The 25,116-nt window shown below is 34.5% G+C and overlaps 1 protein-coding gene across 2 annotated transcripts; it reads right to left on the reverse strand.

Annotated features, from left to right (window-relative positions):
* Positions 1–532: 532 nt before the first annotated feature.
* Positions 533–8,024, reverse strand: LOC126694574 (probable beta-1,3-galactosyltransferase 2). 2 transcript variants are annotated; one of them, XM_050390925.1, is made up of 11 exons: positions 7,593–8,024; positions 6,267–6,363; positions 5,979–6,040; positions 5,686–5,897; positions 5,526–5,589; positions 3,445–3,517; positions 3,201–3,321; positions 2,648–2,735; positions 2,444–2,569; positions 2,238–2,347; positions 533–1,035 (listed from the first exon to the last, which is right to left on the reverse strand). In XM_050390925.1, exons 1-11 carry the CDS (start codon positions 7,703–7,705, stop codon positions 887–889), a joined length of 1,215 nt encoding a protein of 404 aa, XP_050246882.1. In that variant the 5' UTR covers positions 7,706–8,024; the 3' UTR covers positions 533–886. The 2 variants fall into 2 exon arrangements, with proteins under 2 accessions (XP_050246882.1, XP_050246881.1); XM_050390924.1 differs by having other exon boundaries at positions 5,979–6,043; positions 7,593–8,023.
* Between the last annotated feature and the right edge of the window lie 17,092 nt (positions 8,025–25,116).

Here is a 25,116-nt window from a genome sequence, read left to right on the forward strand (position 1 = left end):
TGAAAACCTACCAACTAAGGATCCATTTGGATTAAGAGGAGAATGATAGAGAGTGAAGTAAAATAGAGTAGAATTGATTAAAAATAAGTTAATATTGAGCTAAATCTACACAACTTCCCCTCTCCCCTCAATCCAAATGGACCATAAATATATTAATGTGATAAGAGGAAAAAGAAAAGGAAAAGAACTGTAGAGGAGATTCATCTATAGACATGAATTTATTACGTCAGTCCAGCAAAGCTGCCTGTAATACACCTACTGCAACTTTCACATTTAAAGGTTTAACAAGATAAGACAGTTGCTGACTTTGGTGCAATCAAAAAGTGTGGTTAGCTTAGGACTCCAATTCTCTGATTTGGGTCATATGATATGGTCAGCTTACCAGACAAGCAATCACTAGTGATTGCTTGGTGAAGCTTCAGCATCAAGGAAAGAGAAATCTTAACATAGAATATTCATTATCATGTTACTTGCAATCATGAATTGGGGATAAAAGCTATCAAAAGTTCAACAAAAAAAAACCACTAATTAATTTAGCAAAATAGGCAGCTGATGCTAACTCAACTAGATACTTATTATGTCTACATGAGCCATCGCAAACTTACACTATGGCTCTCCAAGCAATTAAAGAATGATGAATTACAATCTCTTTAGATTTGCTGTTGGGTCTCTCTCCTATTCTAAAATGGAGTAGAACCCCCAGAAAAAGAAACCAACCCTCTCTCTCTCTCTCTCTCTCTCTCTCTCTCTCTTTGCTTCCTTCTCTTACATCTCTGTCCATCTGATTTACATCTTCATGTAACAAACATTATCTGTACCATACATTTCTAAGACAAACCCATGCCATGCATTTGCTTCCTCCTGAGTTTGGAAGAATTGATATTTGTCAAAACTCTGCGCTCCACAAAGCATTCTCACCTTCTCCACACCGCCGGTGAACCTCCTTGATCCTCTCAGCAGACTTGCAGATCCCACTGCAGCTCCAATCAAATGATGCAACACAGACGTTGCCTGCCTGAGCCTTCCACTCACAATCTGTGGTAACAATTGGCAACAAGAATCTTTTAAGTTACACATTATTTCCTCACAATAACTATCCCAGCATCATATCAGCATTTTTTATATCATGCACACACAAGCAAAGCATGTCATACACAAATACACACACCAACCAACAATAAGGTGGTCAAAGCCTGATATTTTTAACAGTAGAAGCTCCATAGAGCTTAATACAGTCTATCACAACTGTGTTATTGTACAGAAAATCAGAACCTGGAAGGTCTTAACCCAAAAATCATATGACAAAGAATACTACCCATCAAGCAAGAAATGAACTTTGATTATAATAAGTGCTCAAACCTTAAATTGGAGGATCCAAAAGCAAGGATCCCATAGTAAACCTGATATATGAAGCAAGAAGAAACTCTTATTTTAGTTTAGTTTTATTTAATTTTGAAAGTCAATTGTATTTTATTGTTTAATTAGATTTTTATTTTAGGTCTTATTAGTTTTTTTTTAATAAGTTATTTTTAGGTCTTATTAGATAATTATATTAATTCCCAGGTTGTTTTTGTCATTCAATTATTGAGATTTCCCAAATCAATTAGAATTAGGATTTCCTAGTAAACCAGAACTAGGGTTTAGTTTTAGTATTCTATATAAGTGTGTTGTTGTAATCATATGAAAAAGGGCTAATAGTTTGATAGATTAATAAAATAGCAATCAACACTCCCATATAGCAACTATATCAGGCTTATAGTGTATTTTTCCTCTTAATCACATGAAGAGATGCCTGGGTACTACAGTTTGTGATTTTTTCCAATATTGTGGGTCTCTTTGGAGCGTGTGACAACTAGTATGTTGACGTGCCAGACTTGTTGTAGTGACATGTAAGGGGTTTATCCCAACTATGGTATGCCACATAATTGTGCAAACCATGCTGCCCACTTCTAACCAGGAAAGCATCAACTATTGTGTATTCAGTGGCAATTATAATAAACCTCACTGTACATGATGTGAAAAAAAGTGTCAGTAAATTATCAGCAACTACAAAAGTAAAAGAAAACAATAGAGCTGATAAGTAAATGGTCTTGATTACCTCCATTTATGTCTGAACTAAACAAAAATAATTGTTGCAGAAAAATGATTAATAATACCAAAGACATGCACACACGTGTGATGCGCATGTGCACACACACTGTTAAAGATTTAACAGATGCATAAGTTTAAGAAATTACCAGGTGGTGTACCGCAACATAATCTTCGGTCATCAATATGCTCTGCATCCAATCCAATGAACCATGAACCCAAGGAAACATCCTCATTTGCATACTTGTGTAGCACGTGCCTAGATGATTACCATTCCAAGAGAACAAGTCAGGATAGATAACTTTTGGGCAAAAACATTAGCTACTTTCTTTTGCAATAAGACATGGGAACTTACTGGTTGATTGAAATATAAGTAGCCAAATCTTTTGAAATAGCATATAACTGTCCTGTAGCATGACGAAAATACTTGTTTCCTTCCTCACCAAATTTCCAATACTCAGGTTCGTGGTATCTCACTCCCCTGTTGATTGAAACCATATGAAAAAGTGTTATAATTTTAATTGTTGACCTATATGAACAAACATCAAGACTGGCTTACTTTTGAGCAAGGACAGGACCAGATTTCATGCATCCAATATACAACCTGGGCTTTGACCGATGTCTTGCTAAAGTTGCTCCAAGTGTTGCTGCAAAAATATGATTAAATGTAAGAAAACATGGACAAAGACAAAAGTACATGGCCACTGGAACATAATCAAGCCCATAAGGACAGCAACAAACTTAAATTTTCAATTGCGTTGGAAAAAAAATTAAGACTGTTAATTCTGCAGCAACTGCTCCCGCTCCCCCCTCCCCCCCTCTTTTGTTTTGGTAATTTATAGCCATGAAAAGACGTTGCTTTACATCAAATTGTTGTCATACTTTAAGAGACTGCTAGGCTTTGATGTCCAAACTTGAATCTTTAGGGCTACTTTTTACTGATACAAACTATATAAAGAAACTTTGATTTGCAGAATTACATGATTATTTTCCTTTTCTCTTTAAGACATTCAGAAATAGAGAGAGAGGGGGTGAAAAAAACAAAACCTAAGTGCCTCATACTTCTACATGTATTGTAACAGACAATGTTGGCTTTTACATCTCATCATTACCTATATTTACATGTACATCATCATCAACTTTGACATAGAAATCTGCATCCCACAAAGCAACAGCAGTGGCAAAGTATATCTTCGTCTTGGCTGACAATTCAAGATAACCCTCAACATGGTCCTGCTCCCATGAAATTTATAAAGATAACAGTATATAGTTAGCTCTTTCCTAAGGTTAACATAGACTGAAACCAGATTTAGTTCAACAGGGATAGTTGAAAACGGAGAAAGAGAAAAGCACTACCAGTCTCAACAAGTCACCATGCTTTTTGTCCTCAGCTTCTACTGCTCTATCAAGGATACCACCAGATGTAGCACTAGCAACAGAATAGGTAACGGGATAAAGAATTAAATCAAACTCCATCCATTAAAATAACAAGAGTTTCAAAATTAAGGGTATTGTATATAAATCAATATAAATGTAAATAATAGGAGACACAACATGTGAGAATATGTGCTTATACAACCATTGGTGTGATTGAGGATTGTAAGAAATGAGATATTCAATATAAGTAATAATCAATGAAATATACATTTATCTACTTTGAACACATAGTCTGTCTCTTTGTTTTCTTTTTTCATTTTTTTTTGGGGGGGGGGGGGGGGGGGGGGGGACTGCATGCACGCAAACAGACACAGACACACAGATGTATGCACATAAACAGATATAATGACCAATGACACTAATGTTGGAGCCAGAATATCTGGACCAGATATTAAGGACTACAATAGGGATAACTTGTTAAAATATATTTATGCAATGATAATAAATATATGTCTAGGTTGGTGTATCTTTGGTTTTGTTGTTTCAAGTCACTCCTTATTATGGTCTGGAAAAAGGAGAATCAGGCTAGGCTCCCAAAAACAAATGGTTTACTAAAGTGTTTTCTCCCCTTGACTGATACAGTACATTATCTTATTCCTGCATCAAGCTTAAGCTATCGGTCTATGGCACTAACATAATTTTGAGAAGCATATGGATTCTACGTCAAGCAGTAAAGGGTGGGGTGAAATTGGCTTAGGTCTTAGGTTCAATCTTGCAAGGCCTTAGGTTTTCACACAAAAAATTGCTCTTTCTCATGTAAATCTTAATGCTTTCCCATGTTTTATTGACATCTAGGTAAGCATCTTATTATCTTGAGTGCTTAAAATATCCAAAACAGGACAGTATCGAGATCACTAGATCTGATAAAATTTTGCATTGATAATTAATGACAAAGTTTAGCTACAAAATTGGTTGTAGCTTAAGGCTATAACCTTACTCAATATCTTTTTATTGGAGGTGAATTTTGACAAATCTACCATTGGATGACATATTTTTCTTATATTCTCCATGCTTGTAAAATTTCTAGAAAATTAAAGATTAATAGCTATGTTATCAATAAATTGTTTAAATTGCAAGTGTTTGTAATTTAAAATTATGCATAAAATATAAGCTTATAGATCATATAGTAAATAATATCCGATTGACATAAAATTTGACATGTATATTAAGAGCGTAAAGAACATGCAATTTAACGGTTAGATTTTCAAAATATATAGTAATGTTTATTTTATTGAGTAAGGTTGTAGCCTAATGCTACAACCAATTTTGTAAATAAACTTTGTCCGATAATTAATTACATTTAATATATCACTCAGAAATTGAAAGCACATGATTTTCAGAATTAGATAACAAAATCGGAAACTACTTGTCAGAAAAAAAAAAAAAAAAAAAACAAAATCGGAAACATTTATTGTTGTTGTCCTTTACACCTCCATTACTGCCCAACCAAATTGCCTTCCTTTGGATCTCATCATTCTAGAAACAACTTTCCTTATGTGGTGATCTCAATTGATAATGCTTCCTTGCTTGATTTAACCACCAAAGGACAGTCAGTATGCTATACCAAAATTTGGGCTTATTCAGGTCCTATGTGAAGTTGTAGTTGTTAACTTGTATAAAAAGAATTTTTTTTTACTAGACTCAACTACTAGCAAATATCAGTGATCCCCAGATGACGTGTGAATATTTGATAGATTCTTGAATAAACTTAATCAAAGAAATAAGTTCCATAATCTTTTTCTTTTTTTGATAGATAAGATAAGATTTCATTAAAAAAGACTACTGCATGGAAAAGAGCATGACGTAGCCAAGAAAGTGCAGTAAAGACTCAAAACTATGTATAAGTTCCATAATCTTCTTGATAGAAAGACCATAAATTTCACGGATTTAATCCCCCCCCCACCCCCCCCCCCCCCCCCCAAAAAAAAAGGAAAAGAAAAAAAGATGCCAAAATAAAGAGTAGAGCAAAATCCAGCTTTACAATCATACAAAGTACCCACCTGTGACCTATTACAAATCGAATTACAATTCCCTTCTCTTCCTCAAGCTTCTTTCTTTTATCACCTGATTTTCATATTATAAAGGAAGTCAGAATTGATCAAATTCAATCCAAAATAAGCAAAACAAAATCTAATAAATGTGGGCAGCCAATACATATACCTTGAGGCATCCAAGTAGCACGAACTGAATCTCTACGCTTACGGCTGCTAAAAGCAGTATTGATACCTACAACCATCAAGTATTTTCTTTTCCTACTTGATCCAGAAATATTAAGATCTTCTGATATGGGAGAACCATTAAGTATAGACACCTGTGCAGCTCTGGCAGCAGCTAATTCCATCTCCAAATTTGAAATTGTTTTATCCAAATTTCTGCATTATGAATGCAGCCACAAGAATAAATTTTCAGCAGTTCATAGAAAACTAGATGTACCAATTTTTAAAATTACTCACTGTATAGCATTGTGAGTCCTTGAAACTTCCCCTAGAATGTCCTTGGATTCATGCTTCACATCCTTCTAATGAAAACCAAAATTGATCAACATGTTAATACGCCAATAAAACTTTTGGTGAATGTGATAAAAAGATAATAAAAAAAAATACCAGTAAAGACATAATTATAAAATCAGCACCAAGAGAGAGAGAGAGAGAGAGAGAGACATAGTTATGATTGTTTATTTATCAGGATGTCAGTAGATGGTAATGGCGAAGTTTTCAAACTATTCGGACAACTATACTCACATTTGTTGGAACACAACCCTCTGAAATTAACTTTAGCTTTTCATCTTCAACACTTGTTGTCCTTGATATACCTTTAACTTCAGGCACCATCCACATTCTGTAACCACAATATCTTAATTAGTATTAGATGCATATAAAAAATAAACTCCAAAGTAGAATGTATAAACTCTGTCACTTCCATTAACATGTATTCAATAGGTAACAAAGTTTGTTAAGAAAGTATAGTGATTAAATTTTGAAAGTTGAGCAGATAGACAACAGTAGAGGATGTTGTGAACCCAATCAAGATCATTACAAGTTATACTAATTGGTGCATAAAAATCAAAATGATGTGCTTCATCAACCTTAACTCAGTTCTTGTAATATGCATCTAAGCAGAAACCTACATCCTAAGTTCTACATTATGGAGGACAAACCAATCAGCTGGTCATTTGGACCAAATGAGCTGCCAAAAGGAGATAAATGTATACCAGACCAAAGCCATAAGTGACAAAAGAACACCAAAAAGGCATTGACTACTAAGCATAGAGATATCATGTAAAGGTGACAATCAGATTCTAAGAGTTTAATTTGATGCATTTCATCGGCCATTATGCTTAGCAATATCAATAAGAGAGATCTCTTTCAGCACTAGGATACTCTTGGCATACAAATAAATATACTATTCCTGAAAGGCCATAAGCACAGTAAAGTGGGAGTGTGGGAGAGTGAGAAGAGAAAAGAAACCCGGGAGGCGCCCGGGGGGGGGGGGGGGGGGGTGGTTTGGAAGCTGGTTCGATCACAGTTTGCCCCAATTACGATACCATCAAACTAACATAAAGCAAGTGAGAACAAAACTTGACCAACCCTCATTGACGGTTGCAATATCTGAATTTCAAGCACTGGCAATGGCAATTAACAAATAAGACTTAAATTAATTAGATTTCAACATTAAATTCAGATCCATCCCATTCCAATAACTAGAATGGACACCACAACAAAAGAAAAATCCATGGAACAAGCATAATGTTCCATTTGAACCTTTTCAAATCACTGTCCAGCATTATCACTACATCAAATTATCTAAATTTAGACCGTCAGATGTAAATGCAGAAACAGTCAATCACCCCCTCAAGATTCTTTACAAACTATTGCTCCCCCTCCCCCAAAAAAAAAAAAAATTATGCATGTTATTCTAAAGATCCACCAAAACCCATCACCAGAAACCCAAAAAAATCCAAAATTTTGAAAATTTGGAGATAAACACAGCTACCCATTTCACCAAATTGCAAACACACTAAATTGGAACTTCAAATCAGGAGGTCAATAAAATAAGGAAAACTATACCTATCAGAGAAGAGCATCCCAGCACAGAAGCACCCAATACAAAGCAGCAGAGTCCATTTCCTAGACACCACACTCTTCGAAGCTGTCTCCACTCCTCTACCCTTCCAAGCCATTGTGCTCTTCTTCTTCTTCTTTCACTCCCAATCAAAAAAATATCTAAATTAAACCAAAACCCATTTCAAATTCCAAGTCAACTTACCCAGTTGACCCTTATTCAGATCAAAAGCAACCACCTTTCCTTCACAAAATCACAGCTTTATTAGACACACAACTCAGCACTTTCTCTCTCTCTTGTGTATTTTCTTGGATTTTGAGTTGTGTCGGTCGGTCTGTCTGTCTGTCGGGTAGTCTGTACGTCTCTCTCAATTGTAGTTGCAGAGAAGGTGAGGAGTAGAAGGCACAACAACAACTGTGGCGTTGAATATAGCTAGCTACTGTTGTTAATTTTTGTATTGTAGTATATTATAAATTACTTTTTTTTTTTGCTGAGTATATTAAATTACTTTTTTTTTTAGCATCAAGTATATTAAATTACTTAACCAACCCTTTAATATAGTATTAAAATGCACTATCTATATTCTATACTAGTCTATAGTTAATTAGTTATACACACAATTTTCCTGACCTCTTTGTACCTTTACCGGTTTTCTTACGATATCATTAACTATTTTTGTGTTGATTTTTTGTGTCCTTCGTGGGTTCGGTTCAAGAGGGCACGCTGCTAGAGAGCTAGATCCTTCAAAATTGACGTCTGTAGTTTGTACAATTGTACTCTCTCAAATTGTTCTCTCTCACCAATCATCCATTTTCATGCCTAATGATATAATGACAATGTGTCATTACTAGCTATCTAAAGTTTATTGACTCTTTCTTTTTCTAGAAGTGATATCTATGTTATATTGAAGAGTTTACTATATTTTTGTATATGCACAAAGTTTTTTTTTAGGGTGATTCTAAAAAAGAAGTTATTTTGACAGTAAGGTTTTTTAATTTTTTTTGGTAGTTGAATAAAACAAATTGATGTTCCCCTTTTAAAAAAAATCCATTTATGTCAATCAGTAGAACTCATTTTTACCTTTCATCTAAGAAACATAAAAATAAAATATGTGGTCTATCAAACCCTAATTGGTAAATAATTCAATAATTATCATTTATTTTATTTATTTATTCATAATTCTATTGTTACAATGTGATGAAGAAATTTGAACCTTAAACATTTCTATTGGAAATACTAGGATATGCTAGTTGAGTTATATAACTCTTGGCTCGTTTATTTTATTTTGGAGTATGAAAAAGTTGATTACACAAGCTCAATTAATTGTAACTCTAATTTTTTACGGCTAACGTCCGCTTTATGCTAATTGAACAATTTGAACCCCAATTATTTAAGTGATTAAGTAATTGACATTACCATGCATGTGGATGGACAAATAATAAAGCACAACCACATAAATAAAACACCCACAAAACGTTGTAGTGTTTACAAAGAGAAAAATCCAGGTAGCAAGTGGAAAACCTCTCTATATTGTCTTGTCACCAAAACAATCCATTAGGTAAAATAGTTGCAGTACATTTCACATACAAGCCCTCTAAGCTATGAAATAAGAATATACTTAAGTCCTACCAGCTCCTACTCTAAACTAACTCCGTAAGTCCTTTTTCTCCTCTAGTCACCATATTCGGAATTGAGCTCCAATTGCAAACTCCAAGTCTCCTTGGTTGTTATGTGATTGCTCCAATGCTTCCAAAACTCCAATCAAGACAAAATCTCTAAAAGAAGCTTTATGTGTGACGGGTTTTATCTCTCCTTTCTTGAATTTGACAATTGTGAGAGGGAGAAGGTAAATAGATTGAAGAGGGTTTAGCCTCTAGCCTTTATGGGTTCTTCTAGCTCTTTAGATGGGAATTGGGTATGGAATTTCATGAGAAATGGGATCATATATAGTGAGGTGAAAGGCAAGTACAAATGCAATAGAGAATTTCGTAACTGAATTCTCTCAAGTTCAGTAAAGTTCGCTCCTTTGAAATCTCTGAAGATAGATATTACTGTTGCTTCCCATGCATCTCATTTTTTCAATTATTTTATACACTCTCTCTCCTTTTTTCAGTTCTCACCCACACCCTCTCTCTCTCTCTTCATTGCGTCATCGCCGTCATCTTGCTGTCGTTGTTGTAAGTGTGGTGTTGATGTGTCGGTCGTGTTGATTTTTGATATGGGTTTGCAATTTGGGTTTGTTATGGCAGGGTGTCTTAGCATTGGATCATTGCTATTATTGTCAATCTAGTTGTGGGTGGTTTTGGTGTTTGTCGATCTAACCGTGGATGGTTACGGTGGTCGTTGATTAGTTAGGTCTGTTGTTGGGTTAGTAATGGTGTAATTTGGGTTTGTTGCTCGTTGCAAGTGGGGACCATGATGATGAACTAGAAAGCACGGATGCGGTTAGGAGGGTGTCGCACCCGAGTCCGACGCTGCGCGACGCGAGACGCGGCATCCGATTGGTTGACCGCGCGTCGGTGCCGTGTCTGAGTTTTTTTTTTTTTTTTTTTTTTTTTTTTTTTTTTTTTCTTAGGTTTGCGCTAACTCGGCTCGGTTCGCGCCGACGCGGCTCGATTAATGCCGAACCGGGCTAAATTGGCCAAAATCGGGTCGTATCGGCTATATCGGGCCGTATCGGCCGACGATTGATACGGCCGAAACAGGCCGAAATCGGCCTTGAAACTCACCGGAACAGCTGAAATTCTGACCTCAGATGTGTTTCTTGCCTTCTTCTTTCTTTGTTTTGTGAATCAAGTATATTAATGTGTTTTTTAAGAATATTTTAATAGTAAAAATATATAGAAAATATAAATAAAAATATTTTTAATCGTCGAGTCCCGCCGCACCCGCACCCTACTTTTTCAAAAATTGCCAAGTCCCGCACCCGCACCCGCACCCAAGTCCCGAAACGCACCCGTGCTTCATAGATGATGACGTGGTGCCGAGACCTAGAGAAATTATAAGGTTCTCATGGTGGACAAGTGACGTGGTTCACCATTCTATTAAAAGATTCCCATTTGTTTAAAATTATTGAGTCAGTAATTAGTTTTTGTTTAATTTTTTTTTAACTTAGTAATTTTAAACAAGTGAGAATTTTTTAGTGGAGTGGTTGACCACGTCACTTGTCTACCAGAGGACCATATAATTTCTCCGAGACCTGGGTGTGGTTGATGATAAGTTGGGGTTTTTTTTTTTTTTTTTTTGGTTTGTAAAAGAAAATTTATTATTTTAATGTTGTGCATTGTAAAAATGAAGAATATAGGATGTGGGGAATGTTGTAAAAGAGTGGTTATGTAAAGTGTATATATATTGAGAAGATTATGTAAAGTAGAGTAAATAAAGTTTCTTTTGAAGATGCAGAATGCATGTAAAAATGAAGAAACCAATGGAAAAGCTCTAATAACGAAAAAAAAAAATATATATTGTCATTTGATGGCTTGTTCATAGTATAGAAAATAAATTTGCAAATATAAAAGTGAGGTTTCAAGTGTGTAGTGCAAATTTTGTAAGGAGGAAAAAAAAATTCATGGACATGTTATTTTATTAGGATCAATTAAGTGGCACAATAATTTTGTGTTAAAAATAAGTCTAACAACTTGTTGGACTCAAATAAAAGCACAAATTTTACCCAAAAAAAAAAAAAAAAATCATTTTAAACCCACATGTTTATGTATCATATTACATGTATGATTTTATAATGTGATACAATATACACTACTATATCTATGATTCGTTAATACTTTTGATACACTTTTACATGTACATAAAACTTTACAACATCGCGTATGGTATAATGTTGACACCCCCTCCCTCCCTTTTTATCTGGATCACTTACTTTTTATCAAATAATGTATGGTTGTAACTTGTGTATATCGTTAAATCTAAATATTTAATTTATCTTGCCAACAGGACAGTTTACAATTCATGATTATTTTACACTCATATCTTCTTCTTCTTTTTTTTTTTTTGGAGAAACATATCTTTTCTTTTTGGTTCAAAAGCCCATTATCTATTTAATAATGATTTGAGGATTAAAAATCAACCCGACAACTATCATGAAATGGACATAGTAAAGTTAATAGACCAAAAAAATTGGAACTTCAATAATGTGGATTAGGCGTAAAAGAACTTTTAAAATAAGGTTCGCGGGTACTTTTTTTTTGGGTCTCAAGTAGAGGCTTGAGATTCATATAATTGAAGTTCAAAAGAGACATCAAGATGTGCGTGCCTTAGATTAGCTAAATTACATCTTTTCTCCACAAAAAAAGAAGCCATTTACATCTAAGTTAATTAATTCCCAGCATGTACCAAACAAATATAATGACACTCGATTTGCTTTCTTGTTGCGTATGTGAGTGTAATAGCATGGTGTTTGAGTTTTGCAACTAGAACTACCTCTCTTCTGAAGTCGCAAACAAGCCATATTAAGTTGATTTTCGCTGCAATATCATCATATATATACCAAACTTTAAAGCACGCGCATACACACACAAACTGAATTTTATAATTTCTTGCATAGTCAAGAAATTTATTCATAATTATGAATGACAAATTAAGTATAAAGAATAATTCTATCTTGTCTAACAATTCTTATTTGATTGTAAATTTTAAATCCATTTAATCTTTATGAGAGTTATCATATGTCAGACCGTGAGCTGTATCATTCCATCTTAAAACCAATTGATGATGAGGAAGACACTCTCAAATTTTTTTATAGCCTTTGACATCATTCCACGCGAGCCTTTTTTAGAGTGATTGTAAAGAGTCAATTTGTGGTCTCCCAACAAATTTACAAAACAGAAAATTTGAACACACTTGATTGACCATGGAGAAGGGGCGGAACTAGAAATTTTTTCTTGGAGGGGCTAACCCCTTTTTTGTTAGGCTATATCTTTAAAAATGTTTAGTAGTTATAGGTAATATAAAGGATTTTTTTTTAAAAAAAATTGGGGGCCTTGGCCCGCACCCTTGGCTATAGTTCCGCCCCTACTATGGAAAATTTTAAAATTGTGAAGGTGGGACAAACATATGGAATCCTACGGTTCAATTTGTCATGTACTCTAATATTTTGCTTTCTTAATTACATTGTATAAAGTTTTATTCAGGGCATGGATGATAGGAAAACGTGCATCTTTGTATATATTGGGCTGTAAAAAACAAATGTTTGTGCTTGATAGAGGAGAAAATTATGCCTAACATGCATATTATATATATTGACAACTTAAAACACACGAAAGATAGGAAGGACATTACTGCTTTTGAAGGATTTTAGTTGTAGGAAAGACATTCTTCTACAGCATCAATTTAATGCTCAATAGCAAGACATCTAACCCTCTATAATATATATATATATATATATATATATATATATATATATATTTATATGAATATCAACGTTGGTAACCACATTTCATATTCTTTTGGATGTAACATTTGTTGCTCCTCTTCCCAAGAAGAAAATTGCTTGACTTTTTTATATATGCTGCTGGCCAACTCAACACTCACTAAAGGCACAAAAGGTGTGACTGTTACACATGGAGCTCACGTGGAAATAACGGAACTGACTCTAATAATGGATTTTACAGGTCAAAAGCCAAGTTTAAGAGATTTGTGTTGTGCGTACCGTTTCTTTTCGATGGCCTATCTCACACTTTAGTGACAAAGGAATCAGAATATAGAATAAACTAGGAATATGATTTCATCTTATATTGTGATTGATTTATTAAAAAAAAAAAAATTATTTCATAAGAGTCTTATAACTTAATTAACACTATTCCCTATTTTTAACAGAAACATGCATTATTCAAAACCTCTTTTATTCATTATAATTATGAATAATAAATTTTTTATTTATACTTTTGCAACATGTTTTAGGCACAAATATTAGAAATGGATCTTATGTATGCATTGCAGTAATTATATCTTTCCCTCGACAAACCCTCCTAGCTAGCTAGCACCTGAGAACCAAGTAAACTCTGAATAGTTATGGAACCAAGATTATGGTTGAGAATGGGATTACAGATCAATGATTCATTGATCATAATCTATCATCCCATAATTCTTCAAGCTTATAGATATCTGAAAACTCACTTAGTGTATAAAACATTTGTGAATGTTTAGACCCCTAAAAACAAATTTTCTAAAGCAAGCTTATATTCAAACAATATATGTGCAGAATATGAAATATAAGCAATACTCGAATTATCAAACTACTCTAAGCCATTAATTAATCACAACCAGTAGAAATTAAAAGCTAAGAGTAAGGGAAAGAAAGATGCAAATACAAGATAACACCAGCATGTGTTATCGAAGAGGAAACCAAAGAATTCGGTGAAAAACCTCTCCATCGCCCTCCAAGCGGTAAATGATCCACTAGAAAATCAGATGAGATACATGAATAGCAATAGACCTTCCAAGCCTAATCTACCCGATGCACCTAAGCCCTTCAAGCTTCTTGCTCCAATAAGGTTACGCCGAACCGTGTCTTCTCTAGCTTACCAGATCCTGCAATTAGCCCATTGCATCAACCAATATGAATTGGTTCTTTCTTGAACTACTTCCCGAACATCAAGAACCTTCTAACTACTTTGAATTTGGTGAGGTAAGGATTTGGTTTATAATTCTCTCATGAGTATGACAATGGAGAGGGTGAGAGTAGAGAAATTTGGAGAATCAAGTGTATAAAATTGTGTATGAATCAATCTTGTTTTTCTCTAGGGTTTCTCTCTCAAAATTCTCTCTAAAAGCTCTCTACATTTTGTGGGTATAAAGGTATTTATAGTAGGGTATGAGATGGAGTGTGAAAAGTTAGTTTTCAGCAAAATAGGGTGCATTAGCGACTCACTTCGTGACTGGGATAAGTTGCGAGTTCTAGTCGCCAGTTACCAGACTAGGCCAGACTGTACTTTTTGTCATGTAGTGATCTAGCTAGCTTGACTCTTCAACTTCCTGCATGCTTTACATGTGTGCTTCATTTTGGTGAGTTACCACTCACGAGTCAGTTGCAAGTTCTAGTCGTGAGTCACTTCTTATTGCACACTCTTGATCAAATATTCACTCTCTCACACACAACCCTTACATTATTCCCACCTAAAAACAGGGTTTCTAAATGCTGAATTACAAGCAAATTTGGCACGAAATAAAGTTAACACATAGTTGAATAAATTCAACTTTACAATATTCCCTTTTGGCTATTCTATGACAAAACCCTAAAACAAACTCTAGACTTATAAATGTGAGTTGGGAGCAGTTGCTAAAACTCACTCACGCATAATTCTAGATCTGTGAAGCTCTTGAACCATATGAACAAGTCTCCTAAAAAAAATCACAAAATGCACTCATTAAGTTCATTGTAAGCGGAAAACTTAGAATGCATATGGAGCAAGCACAATACGATCAAACAAGTATGAATATGATAATGAAGTATAACTTGACCATACAAGAACAATCACTATAAATAGTGACTACAATGAACATTCACACGATGAATGAACATCCAGACATGTAAGCAAATAAGTTCAATGCAAAGTATCATTTGCATGTCCAACACTGAATCGACGCAAGAACACTAAAGCAATAAACATTAGGTTTAAATTGCATCAAGGATACAAGATCCAACAAGGGCATAAGAGTACTAAAGAAAATGCAAGACATTAACTAAAAGTACTAAGCTGCATAAGCAAGGTTACATAAGAGCATAGTCTAAATAGCTAAAAAATCCAAGTATCCATAACACAAAGTATCCAAGTATTTTAAAACCAAAGTACTAAAAACATAGAGTATTAAAATAAAGTGCTATGAAAATCGTAATAAAAACCATAAACCATAGTCTAAAACCAACTAGCAACCAATGCTATTTACTCCCTCTCGATATAAGCTCCCCTTTAAGAGCAACCATACTACTCTCCCTTTTTGATAGGAATGGCCAAAGGGCTAAGGCTGGTGAGTAAAGCTGTCAAACTTGGCTACTAACACGTTGATTTGGTCCTAGATAGCTACAAGTCTGTTGGAATGCTCATTTGCTACATCCCGAAGACCATCAATTCTCTTAAGCATGATCTGAAAAGCATTGGGAGGAATTGATGACGAAGTTGATGCTCTTTTCCTACCTCGACCACCTTCATGTCTTGGAAGAAGTTGTTGTCCTTCCACTTCATTTTTTGTATTAGCAGGAGGTGCTTCTTCAGTCTCTTTAACATGTTCATCTCCAGGAATTCGAATCCTACTTCTTAGGATTGTTTGAGTGTTGATGGAAGGAGATGGAGTCATTAGGCTTATGTGTTGTGGAGTCTCCACACCATTTTCATGAAGAATCCTCATTACAAGATTTGGGACAACAAGCTTTGATCCTGAGGTTGTCTTTGTGGACTCTGCAATGATATTGTACAAGTGTGCACTAATGTTAATGTAGGTGGTCTCGTGAAGCTCCATGAGGAATATGGCTCTAGATACAACTTTTTGACTAGATATAAGTTGAACATCATGATATATGCTAGACATCTCAAATCCGGGGGAAAGGAGGTTGTGATGTGGCTTCTTCCTTCCATATGGCCACCAATGCAATGTTATACTGATTCTAGAGAGACCATTCTATCTTTGAACGGAGTAAACCCATCATGATCTTGTTCATCAAGTCCAAGTATAGCATCAATGTTCTCAATGTCAAGAGTGAATGCACGACCTCTAACCCAACACTTTATGTGATCCTCTTTGAGTGATGCATTAGCGTAAAATTCTCTGATAAAAGGTTCACAAATTCCGGGGAATTCGCCAAGAAGTTTATCCCAACCCCATCCTTCGAAACACCTAGGAATGAAGGAATTCTTAAGATCAGCAAGATGCACATGTCTCTCCTGAATGATTGGAGTTGTTTCGAATTGAAGAGCATATCTCTCAAAGTGTTGAGAGGAGTGAAACAAGCTGTTATCATGGTGCTTTCTCTTGTCACCACGTTAAGCAACAATTTTTCATGGTGCCATCTACAAAACATAGCAGCAAATACCACAAAAAACAGGGCATAATGAACGGTAACAAACTTGGTTAGACACAAGTTAGTATTAAAAACATAAACTATGAATTGATCCCTAAAAACTGAAATTTAAAGAGAAATTAAAAAAAAATGACATGAGAAGATGCTAAACATCAAAGCATGATATAATCATGGCATTAGTCACTTAACATGTCAAAGATTGTATGTGTGCGCATCATATAAAAAAATGTGCATATAAGAGGCATGAAAACATGCAAGGGGCAAAGTGTGAAACACATAACCATTAGTTGTTCCAAATATGAAAACATGATTATCCCCAAATTTTGTACTCAATGGAGTCCAAAATTACACAAAAAAAAAAAATCTAAATAGACATTTTATCAACAAAATGGTATGCACACCACAACACAAAACATTGCATAATGCATGAGCATATAGTAGAAACATGTAAAACAAGCATTGTACCATCATTCTTAACAAAACCCATATATCAATTTCATCAAAAGCAACAAAAACCAATATTCATCAACAATATTTCAAAATCTCAACAGAAACAACAAATCCTTGAAAAATAATGCTTTAAACTTGAAATAAAGTAAAAAGGAGTGAAAACCCATACCCTTTTTTGGATTTGGATTGAAGATTGAAGAGAAAAATGAAGGTTTTTGGAGTGAAATGGCGGTTTTGAGAGATGGAGAGGCGGATAAGACAAACAAACAAGCACCTGATGCGAGGGAAACTGAAAAGTTTTGAAAAACTATCTGATGGTTAACTCTATTTTTGTAAAACACGCATTTTTCGTGACTTAACTGACTTGCGAATGAGTCGCCAAAATCCCTTGTACCCAGATTTTGAAAAATTTCTCTAAGTCTTTTTCACGACTGGGACTTTTACTTGCCAATGAGTCGTGAAAGCCTCTGGATGAACTCGCTACTCGCGAATGAGTTGCCAAAAATCCTTAAACCTAGATTTTGAAAAAAAAATTTAAGTCTTTTTTGCGACTGAGACTTTCACTTGCCAATGAGTCGCAAAACCCTTAGGTTAAGCTCGCGACTTAAGCTTGAAACTTGCGATTCGCGAGTGAGTCGCCAAAATGCAAAGTTGTAAATTTTTAGATTTTTTGAAAAATTTTTCAAATCAAAATACTTTCCAAAAACAACTAAAATACTCAAAAATATTTTTGGGTTTGATCAACAGATGTTTAAGTATGTACATCACATTTAATCAAGTACAATCACACAAATGAATAAGGTATTCATTGAAAATAGACATGTGTGATGTGGGTGGGTATCAAATATGAGATAGTCTTTAGTCTAATGTGAAGTTTAAATGATCGATTCAACCAAGTCATGCACAACTAGCACTAAGTAGAGTGACCTATCTCAATTGTAGAAATGAACATATATGACTTCCCACATAAACTTGATTACATTGAGTTAGAAGCTTTTCATTTGGCTTCTTTTCTTTTGATCATTTTGATCTTTACATTTCTTTTTGAGATCGATGCTTGAAATTTTTGATATTTTAATTTGATGAGTAAGCCTTTGGCTTTTGGCACCATACATTTTAAATATATGTTGCTTTCCTTCTTTCCTAGTCAAATACTAGTTTATGCGATGACTTTTTTAGCTCATTATTTCTTTTCGAGATTTGATGTTGGTTGAGCTTTTAAGCAAAAGAAAAAAGAAAAAAAAAAAAGAGTAGGAAGAGATATAAGCATAAGTCTGCGCATGTCTCAAGATCAACAAAATTGTTGACTAATCATTCATGACAAGTTTGAAGATCTATTTACAACAATCACATAGATATCAAGATGTTTCCTACAAAGATACAAGTGCATAGAGAACAAGCTAAGCTCATTAATGCACAAAGCCATTAATATGGAGGCACAAGGCTAAATATGCATGTGACAATGCACAACACCACCGATCAAGCTTTTTGGATTTTATACTTTTTATATGTTTTTGGATTTTTGACACAAAGCAAGTAAAGAATGATAAAAAACAACAAACAAACTAAATCATTTAAACAACAAAAACAATAAAAACATGCTACCAACAAAGTAGTGTGTGCTTTACTCAATTAAGAACAATTCAAGATAGATATGTAAAATAAACAACACACATGAGTTTCAAGGAATGATACCGACACCGATGGTCTTACGAAGCGATTCGAATCAAGGACCATCGAGAGATTTGGTGAAGATGTCCGCCTTTTGGTTGTCTATGTGAATGAATTCAAGACATAGCGAATCTCTATGTACTTGGACTTTGAGTGCTGAACAAGATTCTTGGAAAGATTTATGGCACTAGTATTGTCACAGAACACACTCATCATTTCTTGAGGAATCTCATAGTCATGAAGAAGTTTTTTCATCCAAAGAAGTTGAGTACAACAACTCCCAATAGCTATATACTCAGCTTCAGCTGTAGATAGAGATACCTAGTTCTTCTTCTTACTCATCCATGATACAAGATTGTTTCTGAGATAGAAACATCTGCCCGAAGTGCTCTTTTGGTCATCAACACTTCCTGCCCAATCCGCATCCGAGTAACCAGCTAGATAATAATTAGTGTCTTTTGAGTACCATAGACCATACTTGGGAGTGCCATTAATATAACGTATAATTTCTATCATAGTCGTCAAGTGACACTCCTTAGGAGCTGCTTGATAATGAGCACATACTCCCACACTAAAAGCAATGTTCGGCTTGCCAGCAGCGAGATAGAGGAGACTCCCAATGATGCTTCTATACGAATGTTAAACTCATTGTTGATTTGTTGGGCAAAAGTGTTGATTCATCTTTTTACAGAAGCATGATGATAGTCTTCTTTACCTTACTGTTAGTAGACTTGACATTAGTTACAGTGTGGGAGTGTGTGCTAGATATTAGGCTAATCTCAAAGAATCTCATATGATTGCTTTGAAAAGAATCATAATGTATGTCAAAACCACTGCTGACTTCGGTGTGTGGTATAATAAGTACACAAATGATTTCTTAGTTGGGTATTCTAACGCTGACTGGGCTGTGAATGCTGATGATAGAAAGAGTACATTGGAGGGTTGTTTTTATGTGGGTAATAATCTTGTCTCCTAGACGAGCAAAAATTGGAACTCCATTTCATTATTCACTACAGAGGCTGAGTACATCGCTGTCGGTAGTTGTTGCACCCAACTTTTATGGATGCATAAACTTCTCCTTGATTACGGTATTCATTAAGAGCATCTTACCATCTATTGTGACAATACCAGTGCCATAAACATCTCTAAGAATCCAGTTCAACATTCTCGAACTAAACACATAGAGATTCGACATTACTTCATTCGAGAGTTTGTCGAAGATGGTACACTTACTCTTGAGTTCATTCACATTGATGATCAGAAGACTAATTTGTTCACCAAACATCTTGATAGCAAACAGTTTGAATTCCTTCATCAAAACATTGATGTTATCTCCATGGATTGATCTCTTTTTCTTCTCCTCCTTCCTCATGCATTTGCATCTAGTTTTATGCATTGTTTTGTTTAACATGTTTTTGTTTGTTTGTTTGTTTGTTGTTGTTGTTGTTGTTGTTGTTGTTGTTGTTTTTTTTTTTTTTTTTTTTTTTTTTTTTTTTTTTTTCAGTTTTACTTTATTTTGTTTTTCATAAAAATAAAATAAAATTTGAATAATAAAAAAAATACAAAAATAGTGTGTGTTTGTGTACATTGGTACTTGTGTACCTTGGATGACCATTGAAATAAAGTTTTCTAAATTTTGTATCTTTTGTAATTTTGTATCTTTTGTGGCTCGTGTTTGTGATAAGTAAGATTAAGTTTTCTCTCGTATTTAATACTGGTATCACTCTTTTTGACGAAAATGACTAGAAAATTCTAAGAGAAATGCATAAATGACCATCTCACCACTGTTGCCTGCCAATCATGAAATGACATCTGTATACTTTGGCATAGCAAAAGTTTAATGTCAAAAACTTAACATCATTGGGTATTTATTTTCTCTCTCTTATGCCCATGCATGGTTTGCTTAAAAGAAAATATACAAAGAAAAATAAAAGCAAAAAAAATCAAAATACTTTATATATGATTGCAAGCATGTCTTTTAGGAGATGTGGGAATTATAAGATGTACCTCAAAAGTTATAGTCTCCATCAAACAATTATGATTGTATGTGAATTAAAGTGATTTTCTCATATCTCAAATCATCATAATGTGCAAACACTTTTGCAATCTTGCGATGTTTTTCACATACAACACGTAATATTCTTTACTACTCTTGATATATGTGCAGGTACAGTGTGATTTGACCATCACAAGAAATACATGTGTTAATGTATGCTTACTAAACTGTATTAACTTGTTTTTGAAATATAAAATTGGTCAGACTTGTTTAGTGTGTGCGTGTGTTTTAGATCTAAATGCTTGACATTTTTTTGATGAAAGATGTTTTTGAAAGCTTAAAATGTTGATGAACCAAGGAGCTTCATGATCTTCATCTTGTTGATAACCTGAAGAACTTTGCAGCCAACATCCTTCTCAAGTTGGTGTGTAAGCCGCGTACTGGGATCTGCGCATCGAATTGGTTAGTTACGTACTGGGAGCCGTGTATTGAAAGGAGAGATTGTCACTACAGAATAAGTCCAACTGGGTATTGGGATAAGGGTTCAATTGTAGGTTGGTATAAGATATTGAGATTCCTTTACTTGAAACCGCTTATTGTGATAATAGTGAATTCTCAAGAGTGGTGACCTTAAAATCACCCGATGGGGTTTTTGCCATGTAGGTTTTCCCCATTCGTAAACAAATCACAATGTTAATTTATTTTCTACTGCATTTTAATTTAGTTGGTGATTTGTTTGTGCTACCACGCTTATTGCATGAAAAGTTGATTAATTAATTAACTTGGCTAATTAATTGGTTAATTCAACACAAAGGGGTCAATACATTCTTAGCTTATTAGTATGGTCTGGCAGTGGGGAGAAGGAAAAGCCTATTCTGGGGTTCCCACTCAGATTCTTTTGGGAGAGATATCCTGCTGGGATGACATACCACCCAAAAGAAGGAAGGATGAGTTGGAACCACTAGGTGCATGCTATGAGGGATATCAAGAGAGAATACCCACATTGTAGTGGATAAGAATGCCTCGATGAACAAGAAAACAAAACAGCCTTCTTTGTCTGATAATGGGGAGTGGCACAGTCAGCATAGGTAAGTGGTGGTGGCTAGGTAGCTGACAAACCAGTGGATAGTCGGGAAGGACACCCAAATCCAGACAAAAGTAGTTAAAAGCTAAAATAGTAAAAACCAGTCACGGTAGGCAGTATATAAAGGGCCCTCGTCGTGCATAGTATCATCATCGCAACAATAGCAATCACTAGGAGAGAATCACAGCACCACTTTCACCATAACACTACACAAGTAAGCACTAAGAAAGAAAGAATAGGAGTGAGGAAAGAATCAAAATAACAAAACGGAGAGAAAAGAGAAAGAAGAGAAATAGAGAGTGTAGAATTTCAGGCATGCACCAATAGGCTAATCCCTTATCTCCCTCTAAAAGCCTACCCTCTGTTGAGGATAAAGAATTTGCTTGGGCATAAGCCATTCAAGTCCGTTCCCTCAAAGTGGAAAATTTCCACAACAAGATTCTCTTGCGAGATAATCCACGTTGAGGAAGTGGTTCCCTTCTTGGTATTAGTCCTGTAGCACAGTTGAACACGGCAAACTAACATTTTCCTTTTGATTTAACTATTTATCAAAATTATTTCCTTTCTTGCCTTTGCAATTTCACTTATAATGTGTTTCTTATATCATTCTTTTCCTAATTTACTTAAGGATTCCTTATTTATTTTGTCTAACATAAAGCGTATTGCCTTTATTGTCATACTGTATATGTCAGCCATAATTCTTCTGTAACAGCTTCACCTGCCATGGGCATGTGACCAAAGTTTCAGCAAACGGGGTATAGTTTGTGTACAAGCTGGACCAAAGTGAGTTGCAATTAGACCGATCCCAACTCTTTTATCCAGAACACTTGGGTCTCAATACAGTAGGAAGCAGTCCAGCCCAAAATCACAAAAGGCCCACCACAATATATAAACTTGAATTTGAAATTTTTGCTTCATTTTGACAATGCGGAGGCTATTGTATTTATAATAGGATTGGTAACAATTGTTGATAGATATGTACACAACACAATACTATCATTTAAGATTAGCTTTATCTAATCTAAGTTTATCACTTCCAGATAGAATTCTATCTTGCAGCTTTGTACGTAGTCTTGTAGAGGATGGACACGCATAGCCCTACTTATCCTTTATTATTAGGCGAAAAACACATTTTGGTCCCTACATTTTCAGCCGATTTCCGTTTTAGTCCCTAAGTTTTTTTTTTACCGCTTTTAGTCCATTTCCTGAAAAACGCTTCCATTTTAGTCCCTGCCGTTACATTAGAAACGGATATTGCAGACGTGGCAAATGACAAAGTTAAATAATAATAAACTAATGTCCACGTGGCCTAAATTAATAATAAAAAATATTTTTTAATGCCACATCAGCATCTAAATTAAAAAAATTAATTTATTAATTTTAACTAAATAAAAAAAATTAAAAACAGAATTAAAAACTAAAAATCTTATGAATTGAGATCTAAGTGTGTCTTGAATAAGAACAACAAGAACACAAACCTAGATCCAAGAACACAAACCCAGAAATTATTTTAAAAAAAAAAAACTAACCAAAGCCAGAAATTCCGATCTCAAAGCCAACCCACAACCACCAAAATAAAATCCACAACAACCCAGGCCAAGAAAATCAACCCACAGCCACAAACCCACTAATCACTATTTGGCTCAACTTTCTCATTAATTCATTTGAGAGAGAGATATTTATTTTTATTTTGTTATTCGATGATGATAAGTCGCCTCTTCCCTCTTTCTCAGTTTTCTCTTCCTTCCTTGACTTTTACGTATTTAAGTTTTGTTAAAAAGGTAAAAGAATAAATTACACAAATCCACAAATCGTATTCTTTTGTTGTTTTTCGAGGCTCTCTTTTTTGTTGTTGTTGTTGGTTTTGGATCCTTAGGGATTTCTAGGGTTTTGAAAAGCGCTGTGGGCTGGGTGGTTGTGATCGATCTCGATTTTCTCGATCGTTGTTGTGTTCATCATCAATGGAGGCTGCTTCAGAAGAAGAGAACCAGAACCAGAACAATGAAGAAAACAACAACAACAACAACAACAATAGTAACGGGAAAATCAACAACAACAACAATTCTAGTGAAGGACAGAGCAAGCCGAAGCGTCAGATGAAGACTCCGTTTCAGCTCGAAACTCTTGAGAAAGCTTATTTGAGTGCGTACAAATTGTGAATTCTCTTTTTTTTTTTTTTTTTTTTTTTTTTTTTTTTGTGGTTTTCGATTTGTGAAATTTTGATAAATTTGATGATTTTTTTTTGGGGGGGTTTTTGTTTGATTCAGTGGAGACTTATCCATCGGAGGCGACGAGGGCCGACCTGGGTTGTGGCTGTGGGTTGATTTTCTTGGCCTGGGTTGTTGTGGGTTTTATTTTGGTGGTTGTGGGTTGGCTTTGAGATTGGAATTTCTGGCTTTGATTAGTTTTTTTTTTTTTTTTTAAAGTAATTTCTGGGTTTGTGTTCTTGGATCTGGGTTTGTGTTCTTGTTGTTCTTGCTCAAGACACACTTAGATCTCAATTCATAAGATTTTTAGTTTTTAATTTTTTTTATTTAGTTAAAATTAATAAATTAATTTTTTTTAATTTAGATGCTGATGTGGCATTAAAAAATATTTTTTATTATTAATTTAGGCCACGTGGACATTAGTTTATTATTATTTAACTTTTCCGTTTGCCACGTCTGCAATATCCGTTTTTGATGTAATGACAGAGACTAAAATGGAAGCGTTTTTCAGGAGAAGGACTAAAAGCGGTAAAAAAAAAACTTAGGGACTAAAACGGAAATCGGCTGAAAATGTAGGGACCAAAATGTGTTTTTCGCCTTATTATTAACGTCTTACGAAGCATATGTTAAGGCAATTCATTATTATCGCCTTCACAACTTCATAATCGTAATAAAAACCTCTTATTATCCCAAGCCTTATGGTTGACGTAATTACTACTACCTTTAAAATATTTAGATTTTTTGCAATGACTTGTTAATGAGTACTATATATTTCCATTTCTTTACACCTCCCTTATTTTACCTTCTCAAATTGATATATTACTTCTCCATTCAATAAAAGTGTACTCTTTCATCTGGAACTCAGCATTCTTTTTCTTAAATTTTGTAGTATTTAATTTAAATTAAATACAAAAAGCCTATTGACAAAATTTTCATAATTTATTTTTATTTTTATTTATAATTGTTGATATAAAATGTTATTATTAGTGTATAGTAAAAATAATATATATCAATGATGCATTCATATAAAAGTGGTGTAGCTCCAAACACAATTTACTAAATTATTAAGTGATAAGGAAAAAAAAAAAAG

Source organism: Quercus robur, chromosome 8, assembly GCF_932294415.1.
Source record: "Quercus robur chromosome 8, dhQueRobu3.1, whole genome shotgun sequence".
NCBI lineage: Eukaryota > Viridiplantae > Streptophyta > Magnoliopsida > Fagales > Fagaceae > Quercus > Quercus robur.

Bases quoted from the DNA above. Each gene is read 5' to 3' on its own strand.
- LOC126694574 (XM_050390924.1), bottom strand. From the start codon at position 7,705: ATGGCTTGGAAGGGTAGAGGAGTGGAGACAGCTTCGAAGAGTGTGGTG. The intron at 3,322-3,444 runs GTAGTGCTTTTC...TCATGGGAGCAG, and splicing joins ATGGTGACTTGTTGAGACTG to GACCATGTTGAGGGTTATCT. The intron at 2,348-2,443 runs GTAAGTTCCCAT...GTAATCATCTAG, and splicing joins ACTTATATTTCAATCAACCA to GCACGTGCTACACAAGTATG.